The sequence below is a fragment of the Hypanus sabinus genome, chromosome 10, assembly GCF_030144855.1.
Source record: "Hypanus sabinus isolate sHypSab1 chromosome 10, sHypSab1.hap1, whole genome shotgun sequence".
In the NCBI taxonomy this organism is placed as follows: domain Eukaryota; kingdom Metazoa; phylum Chordata; class Chondrichthyes; order Myliobatiformes; family Dasyatidae; genus Hypanus; species Hypanus sabinus.
The window spans coordinates 124,333,970-124,355,805 of NC_082715.1; the positions used below are offsets into that span (position 1 = coordinate 124,333,970).

Genomic DNA, 21,836 nt, shown 5'->3' on the forward strand with positions numbered 1-21,836 from the left:
GGGATCATATGGGATCTTCCAACCATTCAGTGGGGACATTTATCAGGAGTGCAGCAAACAAAGGGCCCTAGGTATTATTAAGGATCCCACACATCCACCCAGCATCCTCATTGACTTTCTACCATTAGGCAGGAGACTCCGATGCATAAAAACAAGAATGGTTAGAATGAGAAACAGTTTCTTTCCCCAGCCTATTAGGTTTCTGAACTCCCTGCCGCATCATATTCAAAGTGTCACTTGGTTAATCTGTTCTGTATGTTAACAATATTTAATATTAATGCACTTTAGTTTGTTATTTAAATGTGATTCATCTGTAGATGTTATCCTTGCCTTCATAAGTCATCATGTGTAATGTGTGTTATGTGTCCTACTGTGCTTTACACCCTGGTTTAGAGAACATTGTCTCGGTTCTATATACGTCATATGGTTATAGACATGCATATAGTTAAATGAGAATAACTTGACTTAATACAGAGGATTTAGGCAATCAGGAGCAAGTGAATACCTCAATGATGAATGTAAAAGTACACTTGAGAGAAATAAGGAAGTTACAAAAAAATATGAGATGGATCTGGCAGGCAGAGTTAAGGATAACACCAAGAGGTTTTATAAGCCTATTAAAAGAATGGCTAGGAAGGAAATAGGACCTGTAAAGATCAACATGGTCATCTATCCGTGGAGAAATGGATGAGATTTTTAATGAACAGTTTTCACCAGATTTTACTGAAGAGAAATTATGTTTGCTAAAGAATTGAGGGAAATAAGTAATGATATCTGGGACCGCATGCAAATTACTGAGGAGATATTGGTGACTTTAAAGCTAATTAGGTTGGATGAACCCCTAGCTCCTTGAACCTTGGATCTTGTGGGAAGCTAGGGAAGAAAGTGTGGAGACCTTTACACAGATATTTGCTTCATCTATGAAATGAAATTCTTGAAGACTAGGGGTAGCTAATGCCGTACTGGTCTAACACACATAAAATCCTGATGAAATTTAGCAAGTCAGGTAGCATCTACAGAGGGGAATAAACAGTTACCATTTTAATCCGAGACCTTTCGTCAGGTCTGGAAAGAAATGGGGTAAACAAATAATAAACAGGAGAAAATCTGCAAATGCTGGAAGAACTCAGCAGGCCAGTCAGCATCTATGGAAAAAGGTACAGTCAATGTTTTGGGCCAAAACCCTTCAGCAGGACTGGAGAAAAATTGCTGAGGAGTGGACTTAAAAGGTGGTGGGGGGAGGGGGAGGGAGATACTCCAGGTTATAGGTGACACCTGGAGGGGGAGGGATGAAGTAAAGAGCTGGGAAGTTGATGAAAGAGACAGAAGGTCATGGAAGAAAGAAAAAGGATGGAGGAGCACCAGAGGGAGGTGATGGGCAGGCAAAAAAAATGTGAGGGGGGAAAAGAGGATGGGAACTAGTGGGGGGGGTGGCGGTGGTGGTTGGGTGCATTACCAGAAGTTTGAGAAATTGATGTTCATGCCATCAGGTTGGAGGCTACCCAAACGGTATACAAGGTGTTGTTACTCAAACCTAAATGTGGCCTTATCAGGACAGTGGAGGAGGCCATGGATGGACATAGTAGAATGGGAATGGGAAATGGAATTAAATTGGGTGGCCACTGGGAGATCCTGTTCATTTTGGGGATGGAGTGGAGATGTTCAGTGAAGTGGTCTTCCAATCTACGTTGGGTCTCACTGATACACAGGAGGCCACACCGGGAGCACCGGACACAGTAAATGACCCAAACAAGCTATCAGGTGATTGGTGAAACTGGGTAGAGAAGGGGGAGGGGGAGATGAAGCGATAAGCTCGAGGTGATTAGTGGAAAAAGTGAAATCCTTGGGGAGGGATGTCTGGGGGATCCAAGTGTCCCAGGAAGTAATAAAGGAGTTGGAAGAGTTGGGGGTGGGGTATGGAGATTATATGGGAAATCGAGAGGGAGGGGTGAAGATTCCTTGGAAAGTGATGGGGAGGGAGGGTGAAGATTCCTTGAGAAGTGATGGAGAGGAATAGGTGAAAATGTGTGCTGAGGAGGGTTGATAGACAACTGAAGGAGGGTGGCAATAATGTCAGAAGCCAGGAGGTGATAGGCAGAAGTGACAAGGGGCTGAAGAAGATGAAATCTGATAGGAGAGGGCAGTGAAGAGTAGAATAAGAGGAGGGAGGTGGGGGATCTTGCAGTAGGTTAAAAGTTGGCACATTGTGGACCAAATGGCCTGTACTATGCTATACCATTCTGCGTTCTATAAACATCTTCTGAAGTTGTAATGATGGACTCATTAGTAAATGCACCATCTGGTCTGGTGCTGGGTTAGGCATAACATGAAGGTCTTTATACACAGTACCAACTGCTCTGTGTAATGAGTTATCTTTAAGATAAACACTGCAATTGCCCTATATTTTCAGAGTTGGGGGGGGGGGGGAGATAACTGGGACACTGAAACCAGTGAACAGGTTTGGGTGGCAGGGTGGAGATACATCTCTACCAAAGGAGGTTTAAGGTGCTCTTTCCCTCTGCTAGCTACAGGTCACCCTTGGGCTAGGTGGAGCACTTGCTTAGCCCCCTGGCCAGGATCACATGAAGCCATGAGAGCAGGGGGTGGCTGGTCTTATGAGCAAGTGCTTGTTATGTGACCACTGATGCCAGGCAGGCAATCACTGAAGAGTATTGATAACGGTTGGGGTCACCCGTCTTGAAAAGACACTGCCTATAATGCAATAGCAAACCAATTCTGAAGAAAAAGCTGCTAAGAACAATCACAGTCATGGAAAGACCATGATCACCCATGTCATATGACATGGCACTTAATGATGATGATCTCTCTTGTATGGAACATGGATGCATTATGCATTAGTGCAGAAAAAATGTATGCTTGGGTGTGGGACTTGCTATATAGACAGTCTGTGTCTCAACAATTAACATCTACATTCATATGTGAAGGTTGAGTGCTTGGGAAAGTCCCAAAGATTTGACTATACCCACAAAATTGGTCCATACTCATACACCATGCCACATGTGTAGTGATTTTCAGCTACCTTTTCAAAATGCCGGGGTGTAGTCCACCTAGTCCAGATCTACCTTCAGACCTTTCAGCTTCCCAAGCACCTTTTCCATAATACTGAGTGACACTCATTTCTGCCATATAACACTCAAATTTCAGGCATACAGTTACAGTATTTTCACCTGTGCTGGCGCATGGCCAAGTGGTTAAGGTGTTGGTCTAGTGACCTGAAGATTGCTAGTTCAAGCCTTGGCTGAGGCTGCATGTGTGCCTTGAGCAAGGCACTTAACCACGCATTGCTCTTGGACAACATTGGTGGCATGGAAAGGTGAGACTTGCAGCATGGGCAACTGCCGATCTTCCATAAAAAAAAACCTTGCCCAGGAAAGTTTCAAAGGCGCAAATCCATGGTCTATCGAAACTAATGCACACGTGGCCTATCACTCTGCCAGCTCTTGCCCCACCTTCTTAAACCGGCTAACTCCTCCTTTCACTCCTGAACCAGTGAAAGGTCTCAACCTGAAACATCCACCCTCCATAGACCCACCGAGCTCCTCCAGCACTTTCTGTGTTACTATTGGTAATAAAATGCAGCGATTCAGATTCCTACACTTGGTGCTGAATCTTTCTGATGCCCATGACAGAATGAGACTGTGTAGCTTATTCCATTTTAGGTGCATGTTTATCTGGAAGAGGCACTGCATTCTAACTCGGTGCTACTGGAACGACCTGGGGGTTCGGTTCTGTGAGGGAGTGTTGCATCCTGTCTCAAGTGAAGACAGAGTTACAATGAAACGGATCGAAACATGTGTTGGCTCTTTAAAGAGTGGCCAAACCACACAGTTGGACTATTGCCCAGTCAAAGTGGCTGAGAATATTCACAATTAGCCTTGTATAGGCCCTGGAACAGGGTGGGGTACACACAACATAAAAGAACCCACAGTCAGATAGAGGGGAATGACAAGGAAATAGCTGCACCAAAGTTCTGTGGAATGATGAGCAGTGGGGATCACTCAACATCTCCCGTGGACACTGTGCTTCCACTGTGTGAAACAACTCCCCATTGTGTACATGCTACAGTCGTAGGAGTGAATGTGCACTTTTAATTTCAATAACTCAGGCTCATCTGGTTACACTTCATAGCACAGCCAAGTGAAACAATTGGAGAAGAGCCCATTCCGAAAAAAAGCTGGATGCCATCACCAGCCATTTCCAAACTAAATGCCCAAGTAACAGTGGCATTTGTCTGCATTGTGGAACTGATGAGGGTGGTGAGGTAGAGTCCATGGGGTTCAATTTCAACCACTGAAAGCAATCTCTCTGCCCAGTGTTTTTGTTTCTATGTGTCCAACACAATGCTTTTGTCATGTTCGACAAACGCAGGAAACCTGTGTGGGAAAGTTTTTAAAGTGGAACAGCGTGTGCTCTCAGGCAGTCCCGCTCTCTCGACCTTGGAAGCCCAAGTCCAGTGGTACGAACACAGGTCACAACTATGACATCTTCTGAGCTGTCCACGAAGCACAGCAGGACCATCTGCCTGACCGTCAGATCTCACTCGCCCAGTCTGCTGGAGGTGACGGCATGCTGGGCAGGCATGACCCTATCTCAACCGGGTATCATTCTGATGTAAGGTCAATGAGTGAAATGCTTGCTCTGATTTTCCATAGAGGCTGCCTGCCCTGCTGAATACGTTCAGCATTTTCTGTCTTGTTTCTAGCACAGGCGGCATTTTGCTTCTGCGCACAGTACACGCTGTTGTTTTCAGGAGTGATTGGAGAAATCAGTCAACCTTCCCTCCTGGTAAAGCTATTGAAGGCATGTTTGCAAAATGGGTCCATGCCACTTAAAATTCACACGTACTTCGTTCAGATGTAGATTGGAGGAAGGCAGATCAGACAGACAGCACTCACAACCGGCATCATGCCAACAGGACACACAGGGAAGGAATTCTACTGATAGGAGCACACGCACAAATTGCTTGAGGAACCTGGCATGTCCATGGACATATGGCAGGAAGGGATACAGGGAGAAGGCAGGAGATTGGAGCTGAGAGGAAAAGGTTTGAGGAACTAAAAGTCAGGATTGTCAGTGAATGTTGTTTATTTGGATTGTCAGAAGGCATTTGACAAGGTGCTGCACATGAGCCCATTGTAGTACAGGAAAGATACTAACATGGATAAAAGATAGGATGACTCTCAGGCAAAGATTCAGAATAAAGAGGGCCTATTCTGGTTAGCTGTTGGTGACAAGTGGCGTTCATCAAAGTTGCTTTTGGGACCACTTCTTTTTGGATATATGTCAATATCTGAATGACAGAATTGATGGCATTACGGCCAAGCTTGCCTATGATATAAAGATAGGTAGAGGGGCAGGTAGTGTTTAGGAAGCAGGGAGTTAGCAGGAGGTCTTTGACAGATTGGGGAAATGGGCAAAGAAGTGGCAGATGGAATATAGTACAGGGAAGTGCATAGTCATGCACATTGGCAGGAAGAATAAAGCCTTAATTTTCTAAGTGGGAATTAAATTCAAAACTCAGAGTTGCAAAGGGATTTGAGAATCTTTGTGCAGGATCCTGAAAAGGTACAGGTTGAGCTAGTGTTCAGGAAAGCAAATGCAAAGTTAGCATTCATTTTCAGAGGAAGAGAATATAGGAGAAAGGATGTGATGCTCAGTCTTTAAAAAGCATTGGTCAGACTACACTTGGGAGTATTGTTAGCAGTTTTGGGCCCCTATTGAAGAAAAGATATACTGGTATTGGAGAGGGCCAAGTCATTGAGTATATTTAAAGCAAAGGTTAATAGGTTCTTGGTTAGTCAGGGCGTCAGAAGTTACAGGGTGAAGGTAGAAGAACATGGTTGAGAAAGATAATACTCACATGCCTTCTGGCAAACTCTAGCCAGATTTCATGAGATCCCCCCCACCCCTGTGACTTTCTCTTTGCCACTCTCCCATAAAGCTGTGACTGGTGAAGTACCTGGGGCAACAGTTGTTGCATGCGTAGTCTCTCCCATTTCAGCCACTGAAGCTTGTAACTCTTCCCCAATTGTCATAGGTCTCTTGTTGGCCTCCCTCACTAGTCCCCTTGCACAGTCATTCAGTTTTTGAGGTAGATTTTCCAGGCAGATTATAGCTATGCCATATTCTTTCCATTTCTTTATGATTGGCTTAACTCCGAGGGATATTCAGTATCTTGGGAAATTTTCTTGTATCCATCTCCTGACTTGTGCTTTTCAATAACCTTTTCACAGAGTTACTTGAAGTGTTCCTTTGTCTGCATGGTGTAGTTTTTGCCAGGATACTGACTCACCAGCAGTTGGACCTTCCTGATGCAGGTGTATTTTTACTACAATTAAAGAAATGCCTTGACAGCACACAGGTATCCAAAAACTGATCTCCATTTGACTGATTGTGACTTCTGCACCAGTTGGGTGTACCAGTGATGATTTAGTGCGTCATATTAAGGGTGGGGGGGGGGGGTTGAATACTTATTGCAATCAATTATTGTTTTATAACTGTAATTAATCTCGATCACTTTGTAGAGATCTGTTTTCACTTTGACACGAGTCTTTTTCTGTTGATCAGTGTCAAAAAGCCAAATTAAATCCACTGTGATTTAATGTTGTACAACAATAAAACATGAAAACTTCCAAGGGAGGTGAATACTTTTTTATAGGCACTGTACATTACTTACAACATTCACAAAAAAATTAAAGAATATTCCGTAATGAACAACTGACCAATTAACTGGCGATAGAGCATAGAACACTACAGCACAGGAACAGGCCCTTTGCCCCACAATGTTGTGCTGAACCGTTAAATGCCAACGAATATCTTAAGCCTATACAATACCCAAATCCTTCTGTTTCTTGCATTCATATGCCTATCTAGAGGTCTGTTAAATGTCTCTACAACCACCCCAGGCAGCACATTCCATACATTCACCACTCTTGTATATATATTAAAAAAAAACACCTGCCCCACACATCTCCCTTGAAATTAACCCTCACCTTAAATGCAAACCCTCTGGAATTAGACATTTCAACCCTAGAGTAGACAGAAAATATCTTTCAATCCATGCCTCTCAATCTTATAAATCTTAATCATATCTCCACTCTTAATTATATCTCAGTGATTATAAAAAGATGAGTTTTGAAAATTGCTTTTCAAAAGAATGGTTCCCATCATCATTTTCTAGAGAGAACAGCATCTCCACCAAGACTAATACAGTAATTATCTTAGTAAAGTGTGCTGTTTGGTTACATATCAGTATTAAGATACGGATGAGTTAAACCAAAGATTACTTAACACTACATAATTAATAATCAGATACAAAAGATACATTAAAAGGTTTTAATACATTTGTACAAAAACTTTTACATTAGGCTTTGTTTATAAAGCTCTCAGTAGCTCAATATGAAAATACGGTGCCATACATAACAAGTTCATAAACTTTTATTAATGCACAATAATCCACCATTAGCTCCTTGTATTGCATGGATGAGTAGCTGTTCAGATTTCAGATTTATTCTAGATCAAATAAAAAGATTCTCACTAATGTTTTATAGATTGTGTACATTGATTTTCAGTAAATTATGACATGATTCAGGTTGATATTTCAATTTAAAAACAGATGATTAGCTAAACAAAATTAAATTGAAATACTTTAAGATGTACAGTGCAATATTTGAACAGTGTAACTGTTATGGTTCCACACTTGTGACAAAACTTCAAAGCAACTTAAAAATTGCAGTGCGAGCATGACAGCATTAATAAACAATGAAACAAATTGGTTAGGACTTTGACTAAATAAACCATCACTGAAGTGGTACTATTTAACTATACAATATAAAAGTGGCAGTCATTTCTCTTTTAAGAGTAACTCTGAAAACAAAAAAAGTAATTACTTAAGGTACTAAAAACAATACACATTTTTTTTCAGTGTACTACTTCGATAATACATAATCACACAATACCCAAGCAGGAAATAACTTAGAATGCAAGAACTGTACAATAGGTTTTAAGCAATTTCAGTACACAGAAAAACAATTACTTCACCGGGAAGAAGTTTAAATGTGGTCACAGGTATATTCTCTCTATACATACAGTATATATATATATATCATAAAAAATAACTCATTCAAAATGTAGTTCTTACGTACTCAGACCAAAAGAAAATTAGCGCACAGCCTGGCATGTGCCTCTGCATGCATTTCTTTGAACAGTTAAACAGACTGTACATCGTAAAAAAATAAATAAAACACTATCAACAAGCCAAATAAGTTAAGAACCAGGACAAGCTACAATATACACACTGAACATCAGTCTTTCAGAACTAAAATTGGATGCTAACAGAAGGGTGATGCTGTTGGATCGAAAGTCTTGAACATTTCCTTCAGTGGTTTTTTACCCTTTTTACTGTTTAAATCATCTTCCTCCGCTTGGTTAGAAGGTCCAGAATGTTTAGTTTGTCTTGGGTCACTGTACTGTGGTCTGATAAGGCCAGCTAAAGCCTGGATTGGTAGGTTATGCACCGCAGGAGCTGAGGCAGTAGATGCTTGGACAGCTCCCGTCTTTGACTGTGATCTGTATATGTCTGATTTCTCTGGACCAACATCAGTTATATCCTCTGCACCAGTGCTTTCCTGCACCACTGAAGATTTATGCAATGATGATGTATCAGACTGAACAATTTCTGGTTTTATGGGATCTTTAAGCACATTAAGTTTTTTTACTTGCTCTCCTTCCTTAGAGGAATCTGCTTGTGTAGTTAAAACTGAAGTCACTAGACTTTGAGAGGTCTGCGTCCGTGGATCATAAAGACTAATGCCGCTAAGCAAAGTGCTTGGGGATCCAATCCCAATGCCACCTGCAGATAATTTGGGAGCATATGGAGGAAGTGTGGTCTGATCTACCTTAACAGAAACTTGTGTTAAACTGCTACTTGCTTTCGATAAGCGAGGATCTACTCGTGTAGAATGGGATTCTCTTGTAGCAGTATCGGTGTTGTTTTTCTGCAGTCTAGGATCTGATGACTTTTGTAATCGTGGGTCTAAAGGTCTTTCAGAGGAAGCCCTCACGTCCACATTCTTCTCTATACCTTTTATTGCACTATTCTCCTTAGACCGTGCAGACAACCGTGGGTCAGCAATTTGTCGAGAGTCACTTGTAATACTCATAGCTCTATTCAGGCGTTGATTGGCTATTAGTGGAGGGAGAGGCAAATTTATTGAAGACACCGGATCTGGTTTTGGCAAAGGTAAGGGAAGGAGATCTTCAGGTGTCCAAATAACAAGTTTTGCAAAGTTAGGTTTGGACAGAGTTATGTCCATCTTGATGTGGCTAAACTGCTTCAGCTGACAGCGTGGATCCCGCAAGGTTGCACCAGGAATAGTCTCTAAAGGTATTATGGCAGCTTTTTCCCTCAGTTCTCGTTCTGTGTCTTCATCATCATCCAGCCCTTGTTGCTTGTTTGATATAGGATGAGACTCCGGTTTGGGACTCTCACTCACAGACAAACCTATACTGGTATTCTCATGTACTTTCATTTTCCTTGGATCTCTTGCTAATCTTGGATCAGCAGAGACTTCTGAAGATTTCTTGACTTCTGCCTTACCCTGACGCAGATCAGGTCTTGATCGAAGATCTGTGTGTTTATTTTCAGAGGTTTTATCTTTCCCAAGTCTTGGATCCATGTAAATGTAAGATGATTGTTCTGCTGTAGGAAGCTGTTGGTTCTTCATAATCTCACTTTGTTTCTTCAGTGTTTTCAATATAGATTTTACACTGCTGCCATCCTCCTCTTCATCACTCGAATACCAATTTACAGTCTCATCTGAAATGATTTAGAAAGAGAAATTCTACTAGGAAGCTTCAAATACTTATGATTAACCCATACCAAAAAAAAAATACACAAGCAGCAATTTGGAATAACTTTGCCACTTTTGAACTTGATAATGCTGCTCCAAACGCAGCCACAAGGAGGATCATAACAAAGGCAACAGTTAAGCAGCCAAATGTTGTACTTGTGCATAAGTGCTCACACCAATAGAATCAAAATGAATAAAGATTTTAGTACAGCAAATTTAACAGTATTGTAGTTAAATGATAAATCATAAACACAACTTCTTGAATTTCTGTCTTGAAGGCAGAAATCTTTCCACTCCTTTAAATGTTTTTATTAGGTTAACTTTCCACCTCTTCAAGAAGAACCCTTGTAAAATAGTTACAAACTTTCAGTTCTGCATCACTTCATGCCTCATGTCTTTAAATCTTTTCTTTACAGTAGATCATAACAAAGTACTCCAAGTAATGGAATAAAGATTCTTTGTAATTTATGGCTGAAATATCAAAACAAATATTTTGCATGTACCTTCACTAGAGACAACAAAAATAAAATCTTTAAAACTGGGAAGAGGTAAATTGAGTGACGAACAAAATAAATTTAAAAATAGCAACAGAAATTGAAATGGGAGGAGATGAAATGGGGAGAAATCATTATATCAATTGTTAGAGATCTGGGTGTGTTTGTACATGAAGCAAAGTTAACCTTCAAATAAAGAAGGAATTATATTGGTGAATATACAGTTTTATATTATAAATGGTTGTTTTTAAATAGTGCCTTCCACTACCTTAGGATATTCTGATAAACCCAGTGAACAATGTAATTGGGGTTGAGATATGGTTACACTACAACAATATCTCAATCCCAAACAGTGCAATGTGATAACAAACTTGCAAGAATCAGATAAATATTAATGACAAGGCCAACAAAGATAACTGCTTTTATCCTCCGTGTAACACTACCTTGGGATCTTAGTATCACGTTACATCTGAAAGTTAACACTTCTGTCTATGCAGATCATTTTCAATACTGCATAGAATATCTGTCTAGATATTTATGACAAGAGTTCTCAGACTTGTAGCAATGACAGGCAGCAATTTAGAAGTGGGAATACTACCCACTGTGTTAGGGCTACTAAGTGGAAGTCTTGTTTTTAATTGTACAGGTCTTTTGAAAGATCGCACATGGAAAAAGATGCAAACTTATTGTCTCCTTACCCAAGGTACTTGCTAGAGAAATACAGAAATTCACAGAAACATGGGGATTAACCCATGAAGAGAGTGAGGATACCCTAGATTCTCCATCATTAAGAATGAGGCAGTCAGTAAACAAGTGATAGTGGGTGAAAGGCTAAGAAGTTATTTCCCCTGGTCCAAGATGCTAAAAAAAAAACTTGGCTGAAATGGTACACTATTTAGGACAAACAAGAAATTTCATCACTCAGAGGGATGTGAATCTTTGATACTCTGATAATGGGTTGAGGGTGCAACTCAACTATTTAAGGTAGAGATGCATGCTAATAATTTTAAAATTCCTTAGGTAAGATTGTTGTTCAAATTCAGTTGCAAGATGTAGATGTTGCTCATAAGGCCATTATTTATCATCCATCTACAAATAGCTACTCAACTCAGTTTCTTACTAGAACAAGTAAGTGGACAGACAAGAATCAACAGCACTCAGGTCAGGCTGGATAGATGCAAATGTTCTTCCCTTCCTAAATGCTTAATAAATCAAAATAAGGCCGTTGATCATAAACAAGACTCAAGTTAACAGCATCTGTTAATACTAACCTTCATCTCTGTTCTGTAGCAATTGTGACTGTTTATTGTCAGAACCTCCCTCTTCCTGCTGCTTTTGCTTAATTCTGAGAAATAGAGCTTTCTGTTTGGCTGGAAGGAAGTCTGGAACATTAACAGTAGGCTTTCGACCCGTTGAACTGCTGGCATCAGATTCAGTGTCACTTTCTTTTGAATCATCTGTGCCCAAGAAAGACTGATGATCTCTCTGCTCAGATGCTGAATTTGATACTCCATCTGCATATTTTTAAAAACAAAAGTGTTTTGTAAGTCAGTAAGACATTGCCAGTGGATTACTATTTTATGTACAAACATCTTTTGCAGTTAAATTATTCAGATTAATAAGTTAAAATTGGTTGCCATATTTGTTTACAAGGCAGTGAAGGCACGCAATTTGAAAGTAGGATTCTTTCTTCTATACAGTGGTGGACTACACCCTCACAATGCGGAATTAAGAACAAACTACTACTTAAATCGCCTTCCTAAAGGGCTGAAAGATGTATCAAATTGCAAAGATTATAGAACACAAGAACATGCTATTCATCAACAACATCCATGTTATTCATACTCCACCTGAACCTGCTCTAACCATAAACCTTCATTCCTTCTCTTTCATAACACAGGAGTTTCAAGCAAAAATAAATCACATTAAATTTTAATTGTTTTAATAACTTTTGCTAGAGCAATTATCCCAATGGCAAAATTTGTTTCAACTGTAAAAGAATCCCAGTATTTAGTTGAAAGCAAATTTATACAAAAACATTTTGCTCTCTCAACACATTCTGAAAAAAGGCTTACACAATATTTTCAATTATGAAACAATTTATACCGTACCTCCCATATGATTTTCTTGTTCTACATTATGCACTGATGGCTGCGAATAATAAGAGCTATAGAAGTCTCCAGGGTTTTGGATTTGCTGGTATTGGATGTCTTGTTGATAGGCCACATCTTGTGGGTATGTCATATCTTGCTGGTAACTAACTTTTTGCTGCATTTGTTGAGATCCATCAGATGTAAACTGTGGGTGAGCTTGACTTTGTGATGGTGGTGGTACCTGATGCTCCATGGGCATGTTCATCATCGGTCCCTGAAATCCCATCTGACCTGGAGCTCCATTTGGTCTCTGATTTATCGGTGGACCTGGAAATCCTGGTGGAGGAGGCAAACCTGTATGTCCTGGAGGGAGTGATGCTTCAGCTTGATCCTGTAAAACTTGCTGTCCAGGTACATTTGGTGGTACGATAGATCCAGGCATACCTTGTGTACCTGACATATTATGTGGAGCTGCAGGGCAAGAAGGACCAAAACCACCTGGAGAATCTGGAGGCCCATTGGGTCCCGGAGGCATCATGTTTTGATCAGGACCTGGACCTGATCCATACATCTGAGAGGGAGGTGGTTGGTCTTCGTCAAATGAACCATGGGTGGGTGATGAGCTATTATAAAACTGGGGCCTAGAAGAAAATGATTTAACAATTAGAAAGCATTCTTCGCAGAAACAAGTAGTGATAACAATTTAAACTACTGATTAGTATCTTTGTTACCATCCATTTCCACCGCACTAATTTCTTAATATTTCATTCTTATAGATTATAGCAATTGCATCACATCTATTCTAAAAAAAAATTTCTTCAGCATCCTCAAGAATAATCTAGTTTACTTAGCACCACCCCATTAAAAAAAATACACTTGATAGTATATAATTGTAAGCTCATACACAGAAAATAATTTGCTGCAGTTTTAAAATGAATGCACACCGGGATACCCAAGTTGTGTGACTTCTTAGCTTTTCAACTTGATGAGGGAAAACAAGAAATTTACATAAAAACAAACCATATCCAAAACTGATAATTTCAAATTGCTCAACGAACAATTTAACAAGCAATGAAGGTAGGTGCTTCCACTACAGCATTTAAATTCTAAAGCCTGGTGTTTTCTAAACAAATATACACTGCACGATAGATTTTATAGAATGAAATATGGTAATATGACATCAGTCATTAATATAAACAACAGAACATTTTCTCTACAAAACAATTGGTTGATATTTTAAATAAAGCTACAAAATAGTTGAGGTAAACAACTTAGATCTTGCATTATGTAAAAAAGGAATTAGCCCCAATATACTCAAAAGCAACATTATTTCAGGGCTCCCTGCTACTTTGTTTCAAAGTTAAACTGCATTTTAATTCCCAATTAGCTAATATCTATACAAAACCAATAACTAAATTAATATGAACTAAAACCACTTCTAGCACTAATGCATTAATCTTGGTAATAAGCTGGATAACACATATTGGAATGAGGATACCTTCAACTCATGCGAACAATTACACACAAATGATAAACGAAGAGTTTTGTACAGCTCTTAAAACTCCATACAAATAGGTGTACATATCCAGAATGTAAGAGTTGTAAACTCTTGATCCAAATCACTGGCTTATATTTCAAGCTTTGACATCTTAAAATATACGTACCTCAGTCCCATCTTATGAGCAAAAACATCAGTTGGTTGTACAACAATATCAAAGATGGAGGGAATCTTTCTCCCTGGTGAAGAAGGCGGTTGTGGCTGGTTGTTAGGTGGACCCATTGGTAATTGGCCAGGAAAGTTTGGTGGCTGTGGAGGAGTTGGTAATAAACCAACCCCAGGTGGTGGTTTTGGGAGAGGACTAATGCCTTGTTTTCTAAGCTCTTCTATTTCAAGTTTGTCATCGTCTTCGTGATATACATAATCATAATCATAATGATCAAAGTCATTGGTATTGCTGTGGTCTTTGTTGTCATCATAATTTACATTTTCATTGTTCAGCACCTGACAAAATGCAGTGAATATTTAGTCATGCAGGCATGGGCTCATGCATGTAATACATAAGCATACTTTTCCAACAGTCACTTAACTTAGATTAAGAACACACATTTAAGAAAAATATCTCCAGAAATTAATGTTATTGCAGCAGCAGTGGAAAACTTCAACCACTACTATCATTCCTTCTGGGTCTATAATGTACAACCACAAAAACATAAAACAGGCACCTCTTTGGAATAGACAATGAATTAGTTTTCAACTTATCCACAACAGAGTTAAAGTAGATAATGTAAATGATTCTCTCTACCCCACTCTCTGCTATCCTGTTTGGTATTTAATCAATCTGACAATTCAAATACAAAATATAATTAATACTTAACTATTCTAGTGTTCAATCAAGTACCAGAAAATATGGACAGCAATAGAATTCAAAACTGTTCTGAGACTAGCTTTAGTATCGTTATTACCATTGAATAACTGAAATGGCAATTTATGATACATTTTGCTTTTAAATTGATACTAACCTTATCTAACAATTCCCTCGTTTCTTCAGTTAGTGGAGCATGTGAGAACTTGCAGTTATCACCTTGATAGCACTTTGCTCCTGTATGGTAGAATTTACATGGATATTCACGTACATTAAAATACATTAAGGAATGTAATTGAGTGAAACAGAACTTAAGAAAATGAGAGTTTTTTGTACCTGAAGTAAATTTGCCTATTAATAAAGCTAAATTGAACAATGGTATGAAATATGTTTACAGAAATTACATTTTAAAAGTATAAAATTTTAAAAAATCTGTTAAGTACACTCAGACCTTGCATAATACCACGCTGCACTACGTTGATTGTTGCATCACGGCTATTCAATTGTTAACTGAAATTTTTAAATTGACAAAAATTCATTCTAAACAACTGGTGAGAGCCTTAATAATGAAGAACTTTGAGAATCAGTGAACCTGAGGACACAGATGGAGAAGAGCAAGACACCTTCCTCTGCACTAGCATCACCACAATCACACACATCATGGACCAATTAATTGATAAATACCTGGACTGGGAGCAAAGCAATAAGACAGAGGTGTTCTTGACATGATTTCCTGCTATCGGGAACTGCTTCATGACAGGAAACTAAAGGGCAGTCAAATCTTGACACCTACTTGAAGAAGCCAAGGTCAGAGGAGGACCCACCGTCCCGGTGCCTCCTCTAAGATGTAACCACCACCCACTTCCCTCCACTGCTGCTGTCATGTGTTGCTGCTCCAGTGATGTACAGGTTAGGCCTATTTGCAGGTTTGTTACCCCATGAATTACCGTGTATACATAAAACATCATACATTTCGGGTTTGATTTTTAAAAAAAATCACACATCCAGTTATGTAACGTTATAATGACCCCACATAGCGCTAATTTACATTTGTCTCGATGATTTCAAACTGCATTTTCTGAGAATCTGGAATTCAGAGCCAATGTATATTCAATTTCCAAATGGAATGCAGGGGTATCAAAATACAAAATATGAAGCATGTGGAATACAGTAAATGATAAACTTCAGTTTCAACGCATATATTTAACTATATTTATCTTATTGGGTTAGTTAAAGCATGTATTTAAGAGTACGAAGCTAAATTTGAAAAAATGAATAGGATCACATTTTATTCAATACAGAGATAAAAGGATATCATGCATGAAAATGCAGTTGTCTCCCTTGGTGCAAAATCCATTAAGGTAGAACTTGCAGATATCCTTCTTCTTTTGTATGGCTACATCATGACTATATCTGCATTGGTCCCCCTGTTTTATAAAGTCAAAATTACATACATAAGTCATGGCTGGAAACGATTGAAAAAAGACTAAAAACTAGACAATCAGAAAAATAACAAACTTGAAAAACATAGGAAAATTTAAGACAGGAGCTGTTCTAAAAGTGTAATTATGATAATTCAGAACCATTAACAACCCCCATAGCCCCATTCTCCATTACTCTGATCTATTCTTCACCAGTTATAGTCTAATCATTTATTTTGATAACACTTCTGGAATTGTTATATTTCAGTATTAAAATTGAGTCAGATTGAAAACCAATCAGGAATCCCCTCTCTTTAATAAGAGAATGCCATTATTAAGGAGTTTTTTTTTAAACTTTGAGTTTTCAAATAATTACAGAAATAAAATATGAGAAAAATATATATATATACCCTACCCCCTCCCCCCTAACATCCCTATATAAAAAAGAAAGAAAGGAAGGGAAAAAAAAAGAAAGAAAGAAAGAGTGCCTGGATATCGGAAGATTCCCACATGCTCCATGGAGTTCGTAATAACTTTAGTATATATATTTATTTATTTCCCCAAATAACCAATTATTTCATCTTTGGAGCACCTATATTATTAAGGAGTTTTAAACTAATCCTCAGCTATAAAAATTCAACACATGAAAAAGTATGACATGGGTGTATGAGAGATCCTGTCTCTTCCAAAACACTTAACAGCCAGTTCTTCCTAAGTGAGTCAATGTTACATAAATACGGAGCATTACATAAATTAACTGGAAATTGTGTTGTCTACAGAACTGAATTTCTAAAATGCAATTTTTATCCACTCCAGAAACTAGATCACACAGAGTTAAACTCATCGAACTTTATAGTTTATAAACAAACCTCTAATGGCAATCATTCCTCTTGCTATACTGTATAAAATTCCTTACTTTAAATTACAAAGTTGACAGTTTGGAATTTAACATTCAGTGGATATTGCAATTGATGCTATTAACTCAACAAGTTATATTGCCAATTGTAGAATGCTAAAACATTCATCTTTTCCGGATGCTTTAAATTATATTTCTATTCACAATGATGAAATTTTGTTATGAACAAAGCTTGAAATTTTTTTAAATGTATGATCATGTAAGACAAGAATCTACCTTTGTAGGATTAAGTGGGTAAAGAGGAGGATAATGAGGTTCCTATATGCTTTATATTTATTCTAATTAAACCCATCTACAAGAACATCCAGAAATTTTGTAAAGAAAACATACCCTGGTACAACGGCCCTCCAGAAAATATTTGCATATGCCTCCTTTCCTATTCTTTTCGCCTGTGCTAGGATATGAAAAATCTTGATTCTTCCTCTTTTTCCGGGTAAAATTCACATTTCCATAACCGTCCTGTAAGATCAACAAAAGTGCTTAAAACAATTTTCAACCCTTGTTTATTACTTCTGAATCAAAGTATTCAACAACAGGGTGCAGCAGAAGTCTCAATCTATAATAAGTTACTGTTTAACTAATTGCAAAATTTTACATTAATTTAAAATAACTGAATTGACTTTATTTCTTACATTCTTCACAGACATAAATAAAAATCTTTATATTACGTCTCTATCTAAATGTGTAATTGTAATAATTTATAATAAATTCAACAGTCAACATAATATAGAGTACAGTCAAATCAGCATGAGTTCATCAGTCTGAATGCCTGGTGAAAGAAGTTGTCCCGGAGCCTGTTGGTCCTGGCTTTTATGCTGCGGTACCGCTTCCTGGATGGTAGCAGCTGGAATAGATTGTGGTTGGGATGGCTTGGGTCCCCAATGATCCTATGGGCCCTTTTTACACACCTATCCTTGTAAATGTCCTGAATCATGGGAAGTTCACAACTACAGATGTGCTGGGCCGTCCACACCACTCTCTGCAGAGTCCTACGATTAAGGGAGGTACAGTTCCCATATCAGGCTGTGATGTAGCTGATGAGGATGCTCTCAATTGTGCCCCTGTTGAAAGTTCTTAGGATTTGGGCATCCATTCCAAGCTTCCTCAACCATCTGAGGTGAAAGAGGCACTGTTGTGCCTTTTTCACCACATAGCTGGTGTGAACAGACCACGTGATGTCCTTGGTGATGTGGATGTCGAGCAACTTGAAGCTGTTAACCTTCTCAACCTCAGATCCATTGACGTCAGTAGGAGTTAACCCGTCTCCATTCCACCTCTAACCCACAACCAGCTCCTTTGTTTTTTGTGACATCTAGGGAGAGGTTGTTTTCTTGACACCACTGTATCAGAGATGTCTTCTTCCCTGTTGGCCACCTTGTTATTGTTTGAGATCAGGCTAATCAATGTAGTGTCACTAGCAAATTTAATTAGCAGATTGGAGCTGTAGGTGGCAATACAGTCATGGATATACAGGGAGTAAGGGAGGGGACTCAAAATGCATCCCTGGAGGCTCCTGTATTACTATTCAATATGCAGTGGCATGCAGAAGTTTGGGCACCCCAGTCAAAATTTCTGTTGCTGTGAATAGCTAAGTAAGTAAAAAATGACCTGATTTCCAAAAGGCATAAAGTTAAAAATGACACATTTCTTTAATATTTTAAGCAAGATTACTTTGTTATTTCCACCTTTTATAGTTTCAAAGTAACAAAAAAAGCAAAAGGGCCCGAAGCAAAAGTTTGGGCACCCTGCATGGTCAGAACTTAGTAACACCCCCTTTGGCAAGTATCACAGCTTCTAAACACTTGCTGTAGCCAGGTAAGAGTCTTTCAATTCTTGTTTGGGGGATTTTCACCCATTCTTCCTTGCAAAAGGCTTTTAGTTCTATGAGATTCTTGGGCCATCTTGCATGCACTGCTCTTTTGAGGTCCATCCATAGATTTTCGATGATGTTTAGGTCGGGAAACTGTGAGGGCCGTGACAAAACCTTCAGCTTGCGCCTCTTGAGGTAGTCCATTGTGGATTTTGAAGAATGTTTAGGATCATTATCCTGTTGTAGAAGCCATCCTCTTCTCATCTTACAGCTTTTTAAAAAAATTTGCAGACAGTGTGATGTTTGCTTCCAGAATTTGCTGGTATTTAATTGAATTCATTCTTCCCTCTACCAGTGAAATATTCCCCATGCCACTGGCTGCAACACAAGCCCAAAGCAAGATCGATCCACCCCTGTGCTTAACAGTTGGAGAGGTGTTCTTTTCATGTAATTCTGTACCCTTTTTTCTCCAATCATACCTTTGCTCATTGGGGCCAAAAAGTTCTATTTTAACTTCAATCAGTCCACAGTACTTGTTTCCAAAATGCATCAGGCTTGTTTAGATGTTTTTTTGCTAACTTCTGACGCTGAATTTTGCGGTGAGGATACAAGAAAGGTTTTCTTCTGATGACTCATCCATGAAGGTCATATTTGTGCAGGTGTCGTTACACAGTAGAACAGTGCACCACCAATTCAAAGCCTGCTAAATCTTCCTGAAGGTCTTTTGCAGTCAAACAGGAGTTCTGATTTGCCTTTCTAGTAATCCTATGAACAGTTCTTCTCAAGAGGTTTTCTTGGTCTTCCAGACCTCAACTTGACTGTGAACTGCCATTTCTTAAATACATTACGAACTGAGGAAATGGCTACCTGAAAATGCTTTGCTATCTTCTTATAGCCTTCTCCTCCTTTGTGGGCATCGTTTATTTTAATTTTCAGAGTGCCAGGTAGCTGCTTAGCGGAGCCCATGGCTGCTGATTGTTGGGACAAGGTTTGAGGAGTCAGGGTATTTACAAAGCTTTGAAATTTGCATCAACTGGCCTTTCCTAACGATGACTGTGAACAAGCCATAGCCCTAATAAGCTAATTAAGGTTTGAGACCTTGGTAAAAGTTATTTGAGAGCTCAAATCTCTTGGGGTGCCCAAACATTTGCATGGTGCTCCTTTCCTTTTTCCCCCCACTCTAAAATTGGACAAAACAAAAATAATACACTAATCTTGCTTAAAATGTTGAAAAGAATGTTTCATCTTTAACATTATATGTAAACAAATTAGTTCTGCACAATAAATTGAATTTTCTTATCTTTTCTGCATGAAAGATACAAAGCAAATACGCATTGGTATTCTTCATCTATTTTTTTTTCATAAGATTAGCTAATTTCAGTAAAAATCTGTCAGAATGCAACCAGTATGATGAACTCACAATCTGAACAGGAGTAATAGAACAGTGCAACTTAAATTTACTTCAAGGGTGGAATCCATGCTTTATCAAGAAATGATTAGCTTTCATTTCTTTACCTCATCACAATCATCCATCCCACCACCATCAGATGCTCTTCCAGGTCCCCAGGTTTTGCGCTTCTGTTTTGGTTGTCCTCGTATAGCACGGCCACGGCCAATTCCTCGACCTCTGGCCTTTTGCATAATACCTGGAACAATTTCATAACAGTAATTTTTTGTTTTTAAAACTGCAAATCACACACCTCTTGCCAGTTAAAGTCCTGCATTAAGTATAGAATTTCAGGCTCAGATATCCCCATCGTATGGAAGATCTGGGCAGAATCTCATGGAGGCGAGGGAAGGAATAAGAAATAACAAGCCTGACTGTGTATTTCAATCATGCTCAAACCTTCTAAGAAACTAGCCTAATTAGTGACTATCAATTGGGAATGCAAGTGCAAACCACTTACAGGCTATTCCCAGATTATGTACAATATTTATTAAGGATGATACTGATTACTAATTATTAAGAATGACAATTCTTATAAATTAGTAAACTCATATGTGGGGTGCAAAAACACTTAATAAACATACTAATTTATTAAATGCAAAAGTGATACATGGACATGCATTTATTCTACAAACAGAACTCTCTCTCTCTCAAGAAGACTGGCAACTCATTCTGCCACAGTAACCTGTAACATCTTGTGGTATAATACTGAATTCTCGAACTTCAGGTATGCTCCCTCTGTCCCTTTTGTTCTCTTGACCTATCTGGCTCCCCCTTAACATAACTCTTTCTTTTCCATCTGCCCATCACCCATACACTCCTCCCATTGTTTCTCATAGCCTTCTGCTATCCTCAGTTCTGTGCACTTGTTCAATGCTCCTTCTTTTATCAGACTCCACCATCTCGTCAGCATTTTGTCACTTCCACCCATCATTTCCCAGATTTTGGTGCCATTCCCACTTGACCCCTCCTACCCATCAGCAACCTTCTCTTCCCCTCCCCCCCACAGAATCATCTATCACCAGCTCCTGCTCCACCCTTTTCTTTTAAACCAGCTGTCTCATCTCTATCTGTCTAGAAGGATGTCAACCCAAAACATCAATTTTTCATTTCCCTGCATAGATGGATGTTGTTAACCCATTTAGTTCCTTCAGCGTGTATTTTCACTTATGTTTTCAAATCCTACAGTAGTTTCTTCTATCCCCATCTTTTATGCAACCAAATCTTAAGATTTCTGAATTGAACACTTACTTTTTTCCACTTTTCAATTATTTCAACTGTGTGGCTCGTAGCCTCTTAAATATCTCCATCTGCTTGTCCAGCTAAGATTCCAAACACAACTTCCTATTGACCAAACTTTTTACCAGCTAATTCAAGATAAATTTTGTTCTATGAAGTATCTTGCATCATTAGACCATGT

The 21,836-nt window shown here is 38.9% G+C and overlaps 1 protein-coding gene across 2 annotated transcripts in view; it reads right to left on the reverse strand.

Annotated features, from left to right (window-relative positions):
• Nucleotides 1-6,657: 6,657 nt before the first annotated feature.
• LOC132401072 (zinc finger CCCH domain-containing protein 6) overlaps nt 6,658-21,836 on the reverse strand; it is a 35,615-nt gene continuing 20,436 nt past the window's right edge. For both annotated transcript variants that reach the window (XM_059982855.1, XM_059982854.1), the window contains exons 6-13: nt 20,485-20,615; nt 17,490-17,618; nt 16,138-16,249; nt 14,980-15,089; nt 14,124-14,461; nt 12,478-13,100; nt 11,638-11,880; nt 6,658-9,838 (exon numbers count right to left, since the gene is read on the reverse strand). In XM_059982855.1, the coding sequence (XP_059838838.1) occupies nt 8,352-9,838; nt 11,638-11,880; nt 12,478-13,100; nt 14,124-14,461; nt 14,980-15,089; nt 16,138-16,249; nt 17,490-17,618; nt 20,485-20,615 (3,173 nt within the window). In that variant the 3' untranslated portion in view covers nt 6,658-8,351. The remainder of the gene's footprint in view (nt 9,839-11,637; nt 11,881-12,477; nt 13,101-14,123; nt 14,462-14,979; nt 15,090-16,137; nt 16,250-17,489; nt 17,619-20,484; nt 20,616-21,836) is intronic.